The 14,962-nt window shown below is 39.7% G+C and overlaps 1 protein-coding gene across 1 annotated transcript; it reads left to right on the forward strand.

Moving 5' to 3' along the window:
• Positions 1-1,096: 1,096 nt before the first annotated feature.
• LOC119413946 (guanine nucleotide-binding protein subunit alpha-14-like) lies at positions 1,097-14,309 on the forward strand. Its single transcript, XM_037681019.1, has 7 exons — positions 1,097-1,454; positions 10,968-11,152; positions 11,285-11,439; positions 11,592-11,720; positions 11,819-11,948; positions 12,047-12,200; positions 13,907-14,309. The coding sequence occupies exons 1-7, from the start codon at positions 1,331-1,333 to the stop codon at positions 14,095-14,097; spliced, it is 1,068 nt and encodes a 355-aa protein (XP_037536947.1). The 5' UTR covers positions 1,097-1,330; the 3' UTR covers positions 14,098-14,309.
• Positions 14,310-14,962: the final 653 nt, after the last annotated feature.

Below are 14,962 nucleotides of genomic sequence, written 5' to 3' on the forward strand. Positions count from 1 at the left end.
AACGTCCAGTGAAAATCCTTAGCTAAGTAAGGAGTAATCACGAGTACTGACTTTTAAAGGCCAAAATGCAAATCCAGTTTTCTTTTTTTGGGAAGGGGTGGGAGTGTGTGTGTGTGGGGGGGGGTGCTCTTATTTCATAAATACAGCAGTTTAATATGCATACACACCACAGAGAATTAGGTTAGATACAACTTTATACTTTGGGAAGATTCCTTAAAGTTTTTAAAAAGCACCAAACAAACTGGTCCAGTGCTTACAGTGGGATGTGTGAGGCCGGGTCAGCTCAGAACCAGTTCAAATCATGTTTGCTGTAACAAGTGCAGGCCATTAATTATGACATCATTAAGCTAATGGCTTTAGTTAAAAACAATTGGTAAAGAAAAAGAGTAAAACATGACATTAGAACATTTCTGACCAATTTTTGGACTTTGCCAGTGTTGTGCCAAAAAACAAAAAGTGCCCTGTTGTTAAAAGCACGTCAGTACGCTGACTCATCCACAGATATACATTATATGACGGGATCAGGCTTACTCTTATAAACTAGTTATTAAAAAGTCGATGCACCAATCAGCTGCTCAGCCCGGCTGGAACTTCATGCAGCTCGTTCTTTGTTAACAAGAAGCAAACTGCAGAGCTTGGATCATAAAATGTCAGGAAACACTGCAGAGCATTTTCAAACTTCATGGTATTCAATGTGTTTTTTAAAAGTATATCATTATTTGAACTTACGGAAATATTTGCTTTTGTTTGACTTTATTTGTAAAATCTATAAACAATTATCTTAAGCTCCATTTACATTTTATCTCTGTTAAATCCTGTGCAACACTGTGACACCTACATGCAACAGATGAGGTTTCTCCTGAGGTTGTTGCATAAAGCAATCAAACTCATATTTTGGCCCTTGCGGCTCCTGGGACCCCCTCCTGTGGAGTTTGGTGTCTGTGGAAACCTTGCATTAACTGCTGTGATGTGAAGTCTGCCCACTGCAGAGGCTCACTTCCCATTTTATTCTGTCTATTTGTAGCCATTGCCACGCCCTCCTCTCGATTGGCCAGGTTAAAAAACCGCTCAGCCAGTGTGTGTCAGGCTCAGACCCACTGCTGCACTTTGAGTCAACTGGTCATACAGGAAGCAGCTCCTGCAGCGTCAGGCCACAAACTGGGCACGTCTCACACCAGAACCTCAGTCTGAAGATGCTCTGCAGCTCAGTCCTGCTGGAGCTGTGAGGACTGTCCTGTGCCTTAAAAAATCTTCTTTAAAAGACTGCACACCTTTTTTTATTTGTCCTCTGGCAGCAGGGGGTTGCTCTGGTCTGAGGGGGTGAGCTTGGATGATGGCTGGCTGCTGTGTGTCGGCGGAGGACAGAGAAACCAAGAGGATCAATGACGCGATCGAGGAGCAGCTGAGGAGAGACAAGAAGGACTCCCGCAGGGAGCTGAAGCTGCTGCTGCTGGGTGAGCATCTCTGGGGGAGGAGGGGGGTCAATCTGGGGCTCTGTCATCAGAGAAATCAATTAAAGGCCACTTCCAGATATAAGTGACAACTGCAAGAGTTTTATCTTTATATGAAATTCAAAAGAGCTGATTTTATTGTCATTTTACATAAAAAATGTCCCGTGTCAGAGGGTGATAAACGCTTGAAAGTGACCTCACTGTTTCCTGACCACACCTGGACACGCAGAGTGGGAGGTGGGACACAAAGCCAATAAATCTAAAGCTGCTCAGTAATTATAAAAGAGAAATGGTTTTTATAAAGTAAACTAACAAAAGGCTACTGAAAATAAACTGTCAACTCCCAGCTCGTCCGTTTTGATTGATTAGCTCGTTGATTGTTGTTATTTTTTTTAAAGTTTATAGCTCATAAATATTTGAGTCCTATAAACTGTTCCTGTTTGGCTGCATGCGTCTTGACCCTGCGCCATCGTTGAGCCAGTGTGCTTTTACGCACCGCGCACCATTTAATTCATCACTTTTGTTGTTGGGTTTTTTTTTTTGTTGTTGCAAAATTCATATATGGAGAAAACAAACAAGTGGTTTAAATTTAACTTCTTGAACTTGGTCAACAAAAGAGGCCAACAGTGATGTTTTCTACCTAAATTTTAATTTAATTTTAGAATTAGCACAGTCCATTTGAACCAACTGTTTAAACAATGGGGGGAATGTTCTCAAGCGCGTGCTAATGATAAAAATCCCCGGTGCTGTCCCTCTGCTGTGTGCGCATGTCTCGCCACAGACAGTTTGCAGAATGTGCCCACTTTGAGCCAAAGATCATCTGCTCGTTTTACTGCAGCAGTGTGGGAGAGGGCCTCCGCTCGCTTCGTGGTGTATTCGAAAGCCATAACTAGCTGCTGCGGACGCGCCTCATGCAAAAATCATGCAAATCCCTCGTGGTGCGAGAACATGAGCGACAGGTTTGTGCTCCACCGTTCTCTGAGGAGTTAGACAGAATAACTGCCACCTTAGCCATAGCTTTAAACCCACTTGAAGGTGGTCTGATAAAGCTGGTCCACGAACCTAGAAGTCTCCTGGTTCAGGGGAACAAGAGAGACCGTAGAGGAGTCGAGAGCTGATGGAGTTGGTTAACAGGCTGTGGGATGAGCAGGAAGAGGTGCAACAGCTTCGGAAACAGAAAACAAAAGGGCCAGAGGACACAGTTTAGATTACATCTTTAAATTGAAATGTGATAAAACACTTCATATTTAACATTATAAACACTTACATTCAACACTGATCGTCTTTTTTACAAAACTATTTAAAGAGCTTGAAAGAAAGCGATCAGGGCTGATTCAGGTTAAATGGACGGTGTAATGTGTAATCTTCAACATGTTGCTGCTACTTGGATGACATGGTCAGGACGACTCCGAGCTCTCAGAGGATTTCATTAAAACGGTCCCCGTCCGGTTCAGTCCGGCCTACAGGGAGCACCCAGGGGGTGAAGCGCTTTCACATTCTGCCTCTTCTCAGGCCTCACACCTGATGAAGGACATGGACTTATGTCAGGAGCATCTGCTTTACGGTTGGAAATTGGTGCTGAAGTTCAAGTTCAAGTGTGTTTATTATCATTTCACCACGTGGTACATGAGGTGGAGCGAAATTATGTACACAGGGTCCCAGTTACACCCAACAATAGCAAAATATACAGTATAAAAAGAAATAATGTACACTAAGATAGGGGAGTGGAGGCGCAGAGGTTAGAAGATGGGCCTGTGATCGGAAAGTCGCAGGTTCAACTCCCGGTACCGTCAACATCAAAATGTGGGTGGAAAAGGTGAAACACCCACACCTGCCTCCACCCTCATTCGTCCCACTCTGGGCCCCTGAGCAAGGCCCTTAACCCCCACCATCTGCTCCCTCAACAGGTCTCTCTTGAAATTAAGTTCTCGTGGCTCAATGAGACTACCTGGATAAATAAAGGGTAAATGAAAAAAAAAGATATACGTCTAACAGTACGCTAAAAGATCTAAGATGCTAAACTCTAATAATGTAAAATAATACAGTGTAACAACAGCAGCCCGAACATGAGTCTGTGTGAACAGATAGGTTTGAATGAATACAGCAGCATGAAATAATCAGCAGCATGAGATCAGCAGAATGGACAATCAGCAGCACATATCACCAATCAAAGTGGCATTACAGTGATTTATTTTTCTTTTTTTTCTTATGTTTTTTAAACAAAGTTAGGAATGTACGAGCAAAGTCTATAAAAAGTGCAACATGGGGAAAAAAACGCTCATCAATCATTCAAGAAAGTGCTTTTTACCACAAAAAGCATCAATATATGAATACAATGTTCTGATATATAAAATAGATCAACATTAAAATAAAATTAAAAAAATGTACATGTGACAGCTTCATTCATATTGAATTAAACCATCCATCATCTTTTACCGGCTTCTTCCTTTCTGGTTTGCCGGGGTCACTGGTGCCCAGCAGTCCCTGTGCGAGACATCCTGGACACGACATCACAGGACACTTAGAGACGAACGAGACAACCATTCTCAACTATATCAAATAACACAAATGTACACTTACAAGTTAAAAAGGACATAAAACAAGAAACTAAAATGCTAAAATGACCCAGAAACTCAACCACTGTGTGAACTGGAATATATCAGTTTTATCTGTGTTCTTTTCACTTATGTAAAAAGTGCTCAGTCTTTATTAAACAAGGCGATACTCAGCAGCTACTGGCTTGAATAATAAAAAAAACTACCCATATTCTTTCTGATGAATGTATGTAAATCATACTTCAGAGGATGTTTGTTGTGCAGAGCACAACACAGTACAAACTTTAGGAAATCAGACTGTTGCAGTGACTTCTTTTGCATCTTGTATTTGCCTGCAGAGTCCCACCTGACAGCAGGAGTCATTTGCAGGTGGTGCTAGTTGTAGTAGTTCTTATCTCTGATGTTAAGGCCACATCTTTTTACTCTGCACTGTCGAGGAAGTGTGTGTCTGTTTAAATGTCTTCTCACCAACAAGGAAACACCTGTTCATACAAGAAACACCCAGATGTGCTCAAAGAAGCCAGCCTGAACGTAAGGGCTGATTGTTTTTATGTGTTAAACTTATTTTTTCTTTACACCAAAATCTGTGAAAATAGAAAAACACTCAGGTTTTCTCTCCAGTTGAGGTGTTCCAGTAATTGTGTTCACAAGTGATAGTACGATGAAGACAAACTGGGGCTTATTAAGCTGTAATGAGGTTGTTGCTCCGATCTACTGTGCTGAAAGGGGTGTGCCAAAAGACACAGCTATACACTATTTCACTGACATTTTGGTCATCAGGCGTATACAGACACTTTGCTAAAAATTAGAATATCATGGAAAAGTTGTCTAACTTCCATAATTCCATTCAAAAAGTTAATCTTTAATAGACGATAGATTCAGGGCCCACAATTTAAACAGTTTCAACTATTTATTTGTTTATTTTTACATAATTTGGGCTTCCAGCTCATGAAACCCACGAAAACAGGATTTCAAAAAATTAGAATACTGTGGAGAAATCAGCCCATATTTTGCAGGGCATGAATGTTTTAAACTGCGTGTTACACATTAATCTTCTACTAAGCTCAAAGCACCTGCACAGGTTTTCCCAGGTGTCATTAAATTGCTTCAGTTTGGTTCCGTTGTCTCAGTTTGGTTCAATATGGGGAAGACTGCAGACATAACAACTGGTCAGAAGACCATCATTGATACCCTCCATAGGATGGGTAAGCCACAAAAGTTCATAGCTAAGGAGGCTGGCTGTTCACAGAGTGCTGTGTCCAAGCATATCAATGGAAAGTCTAGTGGAAGGGCAAAATATGGCAGGAGAAGATGCACCAGCAACAGAGATGACCGTGGGCTTCAGCGGATTATTAAACAGAAGATTCCAGAATCAGGCAGAGATCCAGAAAGAGTGGAATGAGGCGGGAGTCACAGCTTCAAAAACCACCACATTCAGACACATCCGGGAGATGGGCTACAACTGTTGGGTTCCTCGGTTCTCTTTTCTGATGAAAGTAAAGTGTGCCTTTCATTCGGAAATCAAGGTCCAAGAGTTTGGAGGAAGAAGGGTGAGGAACAGAGCCCATACTGCTTGAGGTCCAGTGTGAAATATCCACAGTCAGTCATGATTTGGGGAGTTATGGAAGCCCAGATTTCCTTGATGCTTGCTGTCAGCTCTTCTTTGTTGTTGGGTCTGGTGCCCCTCATTTTCCTCTTGAGAATACCTCATAGATTCTCAATGGGGTTTAGGTACGACGAGTTGGCTGGCCAGTCAAGCACTGCGGCATGGGCATCAAACCAGGTTTTGGTGCTTGTGACGGCATGGACAGGGGCCAGGTCCTGCTGGAAGATGAAATCTGCATCTCCATACAGATCCTCAACAGAAGGAATCATGAAGTCCTCTAAAACATTCTGGTAGACTGTTGCAGTGACCTTGGATTTAAGAAAGCAGAGTTTACCAACACCTGCACTAGACATTGCTCCCCGTCAATGCCACAGGCTGATTACCTCAATGCCACGTCACATCGAGGCAGTGATTAAGGCAAAGGGATAAAGAACCATATTTTGATTGATTTGTTGTGACCCTAATTTCTTTCTTTTTTTTTTGCAAAAACTGAGTAGTGTGGGCTGATGTCTTCACAGTATTCACATTTTTTGAAATCCTGTTTTCGTGGGTTTCATGAGCTGGAAGCCCAAATTATGTAAAAATAAACAAATAAATACTTGAAATCGTTTAAATTGTGGGCCCTGAATCTATCATCTATTAATGATTAACTTTTTGAATGGAATTATGGAAGTTAAACAACTTTTCCATGATATTCTATTTTTTTGGAAAGGGTCTGGAATGAACAGGTTCTTATTGTAGGGAAAATGAAAACGTCTCAGATCAGATGTCTTTCTAGTCATCTGCAGTCATCATTTCTTACCCCAGAATGAAATTTAAAAAACGTTATTCTTTATTTAGATCCACAATCTGTCTCGTTAATTTTTTTTTACAAGATCTTTACCAGCCCAGGAGCAATGAGAGCTCTCTGCAGTCTGACAAGCAGTCATCGCTTTTGTCATGTTGTCAGGAACTGCTGCTTGTAATGAACGTCTCTATAGATTCTGGAGTGTGTGTCTACAGTCTTGATAAACTGTAGAAATCTTTACTTTCTCCAGTTTTATTTAGAAGATGTCCTCCAACACAAGGCAGCAGGTCAACATGGATCCTAAAAAAAGCAGTGGATACTAAAAGTTGCTCATTTGCTTAAGTCAACATGGTCTCTCCTGAACATTTTGACGTTTTTGTACGAACAGCTGTTCGTAAGTTGTTGAGAGCAATTGTTTGGTTTTTTTTGTGAGTTTTTTAAGAACAAGAACAAGAAAGGGTGTAATCTCCTGAATCATGAGAGGATTGATGAGGTACTGTTGAATCCAGCACACAGTTGCTGTTTTGTGCTGGTCTTCAGGACCCGACCATGACATCATTTAGACCTGCAGACTTGTTCCCGTTCAGTCGCTCTTTTCTTTTAGCTGCTGAAGAGAAACATTTGGGGCGAAGAGGCAGCGAAGCTTTCATTATTCCCTTTAACAGACACCTTACAGCAACAGTGTGTGAAATGACGAAGGACGTTGATCCACAGCTTTTACGCCTTTGAGCTGACAACAGAGGTAGTCACAGAGCAGAGTTGGTGAGTAGGTGTGAAGGTCCGCTGTCAATGCATTGATTTCACCATTCCTACTTAAACATACATCATCATTCATTCAACCTTTATTTATACAGGTTAATCCCATTGAGCCTAGAGGACTCATTTACAAGAGAGACCTGATTTCAACAAAGAATGATGACAACAATGGACAACAATAGTCAAATATAAAAGAGGCATATAGATTTTTTTTTTTTTTTTTTTTTACAAATTAAAATAAGATGGCAAAAAAGTATCAAAAACAGCTAGATTATAAGGCGAATGTAGAAAACTAAAAACAGGAACATGTCTGCATTGGTCCCTGCCAGGAGTCCAACAGATTCTTAAAGCCACTTAGAGAGGTCAAGGTCGAGAGCTTCAAATCTTTTTGTAAGATATTCCAGGGAAAAGGAGCAGAGTAGGAGAAGGCCCTTTTGCCTAGTTCAGTCCTCATTGAGGGAACACTGCAGGTAATAATGTCCTGAGAGCGCACTCCGTAGCTGCACTCACGCAGAGACATGAAGGAGGAGATGTATGAAGGCAGCAGACCAAGAAGTGATTTAAAGATGAAAATGTACCAGTGGGAGCGTCTGTGTGAAGTTAATGATGTCCAGTTAACCAGTGAATACAGGGTGCAGTGGTGGGTAAAGATAATCACAGCCAGTTATGAATCTTAGTGCACCATGATAGACAGCATCCAACATCTGCAGGGTTCTTGTAGGAGCATTCATGTAAATAATGTCACCGTAATCAATTGAGGGAAGGAAGGTCACAGATACAAGACGTTTCCTAGCATTCAGGGTTAGACAGGATCTGTTTCTGAAAAAGAAACCCAGTTTAACTTTCAGCTTCTTTGCCAAGTTTTCCATGTGGAGCTTAAAAGAGAGATGTGAGTTGACCAAGATACCCAAATATTTATAGGAATCAACTAACTCAATGGGGACACCATTTGAGGATAAAATCGGAGGAAGAACTGCTGGGACGGACTTCCTATTTGAAAACAACATCCCTTTGGTTTTATCAGCATTTACGACAAGTTTGAGGCGGAACAAATCAGACTGGATGATGTCAAATGCAGATTTCAAAAGCTGGAAAGCCTTTTCAACTGTTTTAGCTCAACAATAAACAACTGTGTCGTCAGCATAGAAACGTATGGATGCATCAGGGATGTTCTGACCTACATTACATATGTAGATTGTAAAGAGGGTGGGTCCTAAGACTGAGCCTTGTGGTACACCATTGTTGACTGTTAAATAACTGGAGGAAGTACCATTATGTTGAACACATTGCCTCCGGTCTGAAAGATAGTTAGAGAACCAACCAATGGTGTGATCTGAGAAACCAATGTCTGAGAGTTTATGACACAAGATGTTCTGATCCACAGTGTCAAAAGCTGTAGACAGGTCTAAGAAAAGTGCAGCACAATAATCCTTAGCATCCAGTGCTTCAACAACATCATTAAAACCTTCAGTGAAGCAGTGGTTGTGCTGTGTTGTTTCCTGAAACCAGATTGATGTGGAGGTAAGATGTTAAATGAGTCCAGGTAATTTTTGATTTGAGAGTTTATCAGTTTTTCTAGAACCTTGGCTAAAATGCAGAGTTTAGAGATTGGTCGATAGTTGTTCAGTGAGGTGGGGTCTCCTCCCTTCAGCAAAGGAAGAACAAAGGCTGTTTTCCAAGTGTCTGGGATGGAGTTTTGTCTTATAGACAGGTTAAAGACGTGGGACACAGGGACTGCGATGATATGAGCAGCCAGCCTTAAGAAATAAGGTGGAAGTTCATCTGGTGCTGCAGATTTTTAAGGATCAAGATCTCTTAATCTCTTATCATCATCATCATCATCATGAGACACGGCTGGCTCAATCGAGTGAACGACCACTGACGAACTAAAGCGAAGCTCACTTTTGCAGACCTTTCTTGAAAAATAGATCTGTGATCCCATCTGGATTGGTCTGGTTAAAAAAAGGTTATTTAAAAAAAAAAATCATTTTGCAAAACAGGTTGTTTTCTAGTGTTGAGGTGTGAATGATACAGGTTGTTCTGTAGAGGTGACTCAGAGAAACTTTGTCTACCCTTCATCCTTAAAATGCAGCACAAGCTTAAATTTGCCTCCACAATTCATCTGCCTTAACGTGACCCACCTCATCCTCAAGAAACTTGACTTGTAAACAAGGTACATTCAAATGCAGACCATTTGGCTAAACTTTGTTTGCTAAGACACGGAGGCTGGAGTTTTCCTAATGCAATGCAAAACAGTCAGGACACTTGAGTTCTGCTCAGGGCACCAAGTCGGACTGCAGCTCAGGCAGAAGCATGCTGCAGTCATATAATGTCCATTTCATAAACAAATACAGACATCGTGTGGTCCTAATGAAGAAATTGTATTGCAAATGCAAACTTAATGAGAAAAAGATAAATATTAAATAAGAGAGTTTAAGCATTTTGATTTTAGTTTCATTAAATTAGCAAATTTGTAGTTTGGTGTTTGAGATTTAAGGAGTCTTATACTGTGCAACTTTAAAAGCCGTGAACAGATCTTGTCATGTCACTGCGAGCTTCATACGATCGTGACATGAAACTCATTTAATCAGAGAAGATGGAAAAGGCCAGTAAATGTGGACGAGGGAACGCTTTAAATGGTTTTAGTTTTGCTTGTTGTGTTTCCAGTTGGAAGCCTTAACTGTTTTTTATGTTTTGAATGTTGGTCAAAATGTATGATTATGATACAACTAATTCAGGTCTCTCTTGTCAATGAGCCCCCGAGGCTCAATAAGATTAACTTGCATAAATAAAAGTTGAATGAAACAACCAAACATGTTAAATCACTCAACACGAGTGCAGCAGCCATTTAAATATCTTCTGACAGAAGAGACGATGACTGACTCCAGTTTTAAATTGCACTGACGTTTGATTTCCATGAGCTTTAAACAGAACTCAGCTCAAGGATCTCCATAATTCACTTTGTGCATCTATATATTACAAATCAGGTGTCATTTTGGAAGTCAAATCTATATTCAAATGGCTCAGTTTACCTGCATAGACGAGTTAGCAGTCAAACGTTATCACGTTGGTTTACTTGTTATTTACTTTACCCTGACACTTGGCAACATATGCATAAAAAACAGGTCTTGTCTTGTACTTCAGGAAATATTTAAAGCTGTAATTTCATTAAATCCTTAAAATTCTTGACGTTTTACTTTCAGTTACAGAAAAATACTTCAAAATACCTCAGTATAAAGCCAACAGCTGACGTCATTTCTTAGGTTTAAAATGAAAATAATACACAAATTACACAAAAATTTTAAACTCTGCACTTTGTTAAATAACGAATAATGTGTCTATGTTCATACACCTATCAATTTGCCACAGATAAGTTTTAATATTTTAAACTAAACTATAATCTATTGCAGTCGAAGTAGGAGCTCTGCACCAAAAACATGAACATTTCCTTAATTTAATCTAACTTTGTAGCATTATGTAAAATTACTTCTACATTTAAAGTCATTTATGACAGTGCCCTATTAAAGCTAAAATTTCACCTTGTAACTCAAGTGTCTACTGAATGTACTTTAAATTACAATGTCTAAGGGTCTAATAGAAAAAAGTGTAAATTAGGTTGAATTTTGTTCACTATAAATAAAATGTAATATTTAGCAGATGTCAAAGGTAGATTTTATTGTTTATTCTACAGCCACAAACTGAAATCTTAAATGCTGTCTTTACAGTGTAAAAATGTCCGTCTCCTTGTGCACCCAGCACTGGTTTTCTTATTTAAACATGATCAAACATTAACGTTTGCTGCATCCTAATAGGCACTGGTGAGAGTGGAAAGAGCACCTTCATCAAACAGATGAGGATCATCCACGGAGGAGGATACACGGATGAAGACAAGAGGAGTTACGCTAAGCTGGTCTTCCAGAACATCTACACATCAATGCAGACCATGATCAGGGCCATGGGGGCGCTAAATATATCTTTCGCTGACCCCAGTAACCAGGTGCAAAGTCTAAAGCTCCAGTCAAGAAATCTTATTGAATTATTTGTATTAACAAAGATATAAGTGTCTGGATCATTTAAAAATCTGAACATTTTCTCTGATGAGGAATTGTCTTCACGTCTGTGTCCACAGAACTATGCCAACTCAGTCCTGGAGGTGGAAGTGGACAAAGTGGAGGAGTTAGACCCAAACCTTGCGGTGGCCATCAAGAATCTGTGGAATGATGCCGGGATCCAGGAGTGCTACGACCGACGCAGGGAGTACCAGCTGTCTGATTCCACCAAATAGTAAGAATGTGAAAATGCACTGAGACTCTAAACTGCAAGACAAAAAGCACACAGGACCGCTCTGTGTAGTTGACACATCAGGTTCATAACCAGACTCAAATAAAGCTATTAACTTTTTTCCTGTTTTGATTTTTCTTTTGCAAAAACTTTAGCTATCTGACTGACCTGAATCGAATCTCACAGAATTCCTATCTACCAGACCTTCAGGACATCCTCAGAGTCCGAGTGCCAACCACGGGTATCATCGAGTACCCCTTTGACATGGAAAATGTCATTTTCAGGTGAGCTACATCAAAAACACTGTAATGGAACTGTAAGATGTCACACTTGAGCAGCAGGCAGATCTGTTTTCTCTTTGTTGGGGCGGTTTTGTTTGCAGGATGGTGGATGTAGGGGGTCAGAGGTCAGAGAGGAGGAAGTGGATCCATTGTTTCGAGAACGTCACCTCCATCATCTTCCTGGTGGCGCTCAGCGAGTACGATCAGGTTCTGGCAGAATGTGACAACGAGGTGGGAGTCCAGCTCAAAACAAAACGTAAAGGAACTAATGAGTTTCTTATGAACGGACGTTCACTGCTGCGTCTTTCTGTTCTGCCAATCCGTCTCAGAACCGTATGGAGGAGAGCAAAGCTCTTTTTAAAACCATCATCACATATCCCTGGTTCGAGAAGTCTTCGGTCATACTTTTTCTCAACAAGACTGACATCATCAAGGAGAAGATCATGTACTCCCACATAGCCACATACTTCCCTGAGTTCACAGGTTAGATTGTCCTCGATTTTATCTGCACATTTGAAATAGTGTAATCTTACAAGTAGGTTGAGATTTAAATAATTTGTACAGATTTGTGAAACAGCATTTTAATCAAGAAAGAACGTTGGTGCAGGGGTGCCACTACGGAGGGGCGGGGGGTGGGCAATGGACATGCCTATAAACTTGCTGGTTCACCACTGGCTCCCATTGGCCGATGCAACAGTTAAATTCAATTCAATTTATTTAGCTCCAAGTCACAACAGAAGTCATCTCAGGTCACTGTACAAAAACACACATACTTTATAAAAGCCAGTTTGTAAAAGTTATCTAAGGAAGTCAGCAGATTGTGTTGAATCTTCATCGCAGTGTCCCATCCTGAGCAAGCACATTGGCAACAGTGGAAAGGACTAACTTTTTTTTAATGTGGGGGTTAAAAGACATGTCCTGATCAAAAATAACACCAAGGCCTTTTACATTAGAACTGGAGGCCAAATTAATGCCATCCAGAGAAAGTGAAAGACTGCAACATTTATTCCCAAGATGCTCAGGTTCTAAAACCTGTCTTGTCTGAGTTTAAAAGCAGAAAATTAAGGGTCATCCAGGTTTTTATGTCTTTAAGACATGCTTGTAGTCCAAGTAACTGATTGGATTCATTGGGTTTCATGGAAAATGTATCATCAGCATAACAATGAAAATTTATCCCATGCTATTTAATAACTTATGTTATGGAAGCATATATTAAGTAAAGAGACTAGATCAAAAAACTCAGAAACCTGAGGAACTCCATGAATAACTTTGGTGTATGAAGAAGAGTCATTATTTACATTTACAAATTGGAATTGTATCAGATAAATATAATTTAAACCAATTTAGAGCTGTTGTAATTCCAATATCATATTCAAGTCTCTGTTGTGGAATATGGTGATCAACTGTATCAAATGCAGAACTGAGGTCTTACAGGACCACCTGTCCATTGTCAGAGGCCATGAGAATATCATTAGTAACTTTCACCAATGTTTCTGCGTTATGATGAGCTTTAAACCCTGACTGAAACTCCTCAAACAGATTATTTCTGTCCAGATGTTCACACAATTGATTTGCAACTATTTTTCAAGAACTTTATAGATGAATTAGATATAGATAATTGGCCAGAATTCCTGAAATAAGATCTGTTCTCTTAAGGTTTAATTACAATAACCTCAAAGCACTGTGGTACGTAACCATTCATTAAAGACAAATTAGGCAGATCCAAAATTTGCACATTAATTACAGGAAATACCTCTTTAAATAGCCTGGTTGGGACGGGATCTAGCAGACGCAGATGGTTTGGATAAAGCCATTATATTTGACAATTCAGAGAGCTCAACAGGATAAAAACAGTCCAAACACAAATCAGGTAGTAACATTTTTAAAGTTGTCTCATCTGACACAGAACCAGAGGCGATAGTAGGAATGTTGGTTTGAATTTTCTCTCTAATTGAAAATATTTTTATTTATAAAGAATCTCATGAAGTCATCACTGCTTATAGCTGTAGGGATACATAGCTCAACAGAGATGGGACTTTTCATTAGTCTATCATACTGAACAGAAACCTGGGGTCATTTTTATTCTCATCTATTAAAGATCACTAATATACAGTTCTAACACAACTGTGCCCTGCTGTGGGAAACAGGTTTTCTTAAAGGACTGAAATAATTTGAATCCTACATTTCAGGACCTCAACAGGATCCAGTCGCCGCTCAAGAATTCATCCTCAAAATGTACCAAGAACAAAACCCGAACAAGGACAAGAAACTGTACTCCCACTTCACCTGCGCCACAGACACCGAAAACATCCGCTTCGTCTTTGTGGCTGTGAAGGACACCATCCTCACAGCCAACCTGAAGGACTTCAATTTGGTGTAACAGAAAAGGGATGAAAGAGAAGAAAATGCCATACAACTGTCAGAATAATACTTGACAACAAGAAAGAAAATATCACTTCAGGATCAAATGTTTCAATTTCAAATGGGTGAGATCTGATTTAGTCAAACATGTGCAGTCATAGAGAATATGATAACTAGTGATTGTGTAGGTTAGTGTCTATAGTGTAACTTTTTATAAATGGTTATTTTTGTGTGGGAGGTTTCTGCAAATATGTTGTAAATTAGAATTGCACTGATGGCTCCAGATTTTTTTAAAACTTTGATCTGACAAATTATAATTTGGGGCATTTCGTATTTATCTATTTTCTCCTATCACCTATTTTGAGTCTTTTAAAATTTTCTCACAGATGTGTTGTTGCTTGAAGACATTAGCTGCAAAGCTGTGGTGCCTTCAAGAACCAGAAAAGAAAAAGAAAAAAAAAACTGATTTGACTTTAAGCTAAACTTTGGCCGATTCTGATCTCTAGCAGAGGAATTATTGCGCCACTCCTGTAAATGATGGCAGAATACTGACTGTAAAATAGTAATGCATCCGTGTGGAATGCTTTATTTAAAAAAAATGTGAAACTTGATTGGAATACTTTTACATATATATATATATATATATATATATATATATAAATACATCCACCTCTTGCAAATGTAAAGTTTCCTTTAAACCTGTTAATCAAGGAGTACTTGCAAGTGACAAATGCAGCAATATTAAATTTATTTTGTTTAGATGTACAGTACATAATCTGGACTGGACTGTAGAAACTGAAATATTATTTATTGTAATAATTATTTTATGAACAGGAGGAAATAGTTTCCCTGGTGTGCTCCTAGCACAGCAGATGAATAAAGAT

The sequence above is a fragment of the Nematolebias whitei genome, chromosome 8 (assembly GCF_014905685.2).
Source record: "Nematolebias whitei isolate Nwh7 chromosome 8, NemWhi1, whole genome shotgun sequence".
Taxonomy (NCBI): Eukaryota; Metazoa; Chordata; class Actinopteri; order Cyprinodontiformes; family Rivulidae; genus Nematolebias; species Nematolebias whitei.

Coding starts and splice junctions, on each gene's coding strand:
- LOC119413946 (XM_037681019.1), top strand. CDS start 1,331: ATGATGGCTGGCTGCTGTGTGTCGGCGGAGGACAGAGAAACCAAGAGG. Junction 1,455..10,967: donor GCTGAAGCTGCTGCTGCTGG/GTGAGCATCTCT, acceptor GCATCCTAATAG/GCACTGGTGAGAGTGGAAAG. Junction 11,153..11,284: donor TCGCTGACCCCAGTAACCAG/GTGCAAAGTCTA, acceptor CTGTGTCCACAG/AACTATGCCAACTCAGTCCT.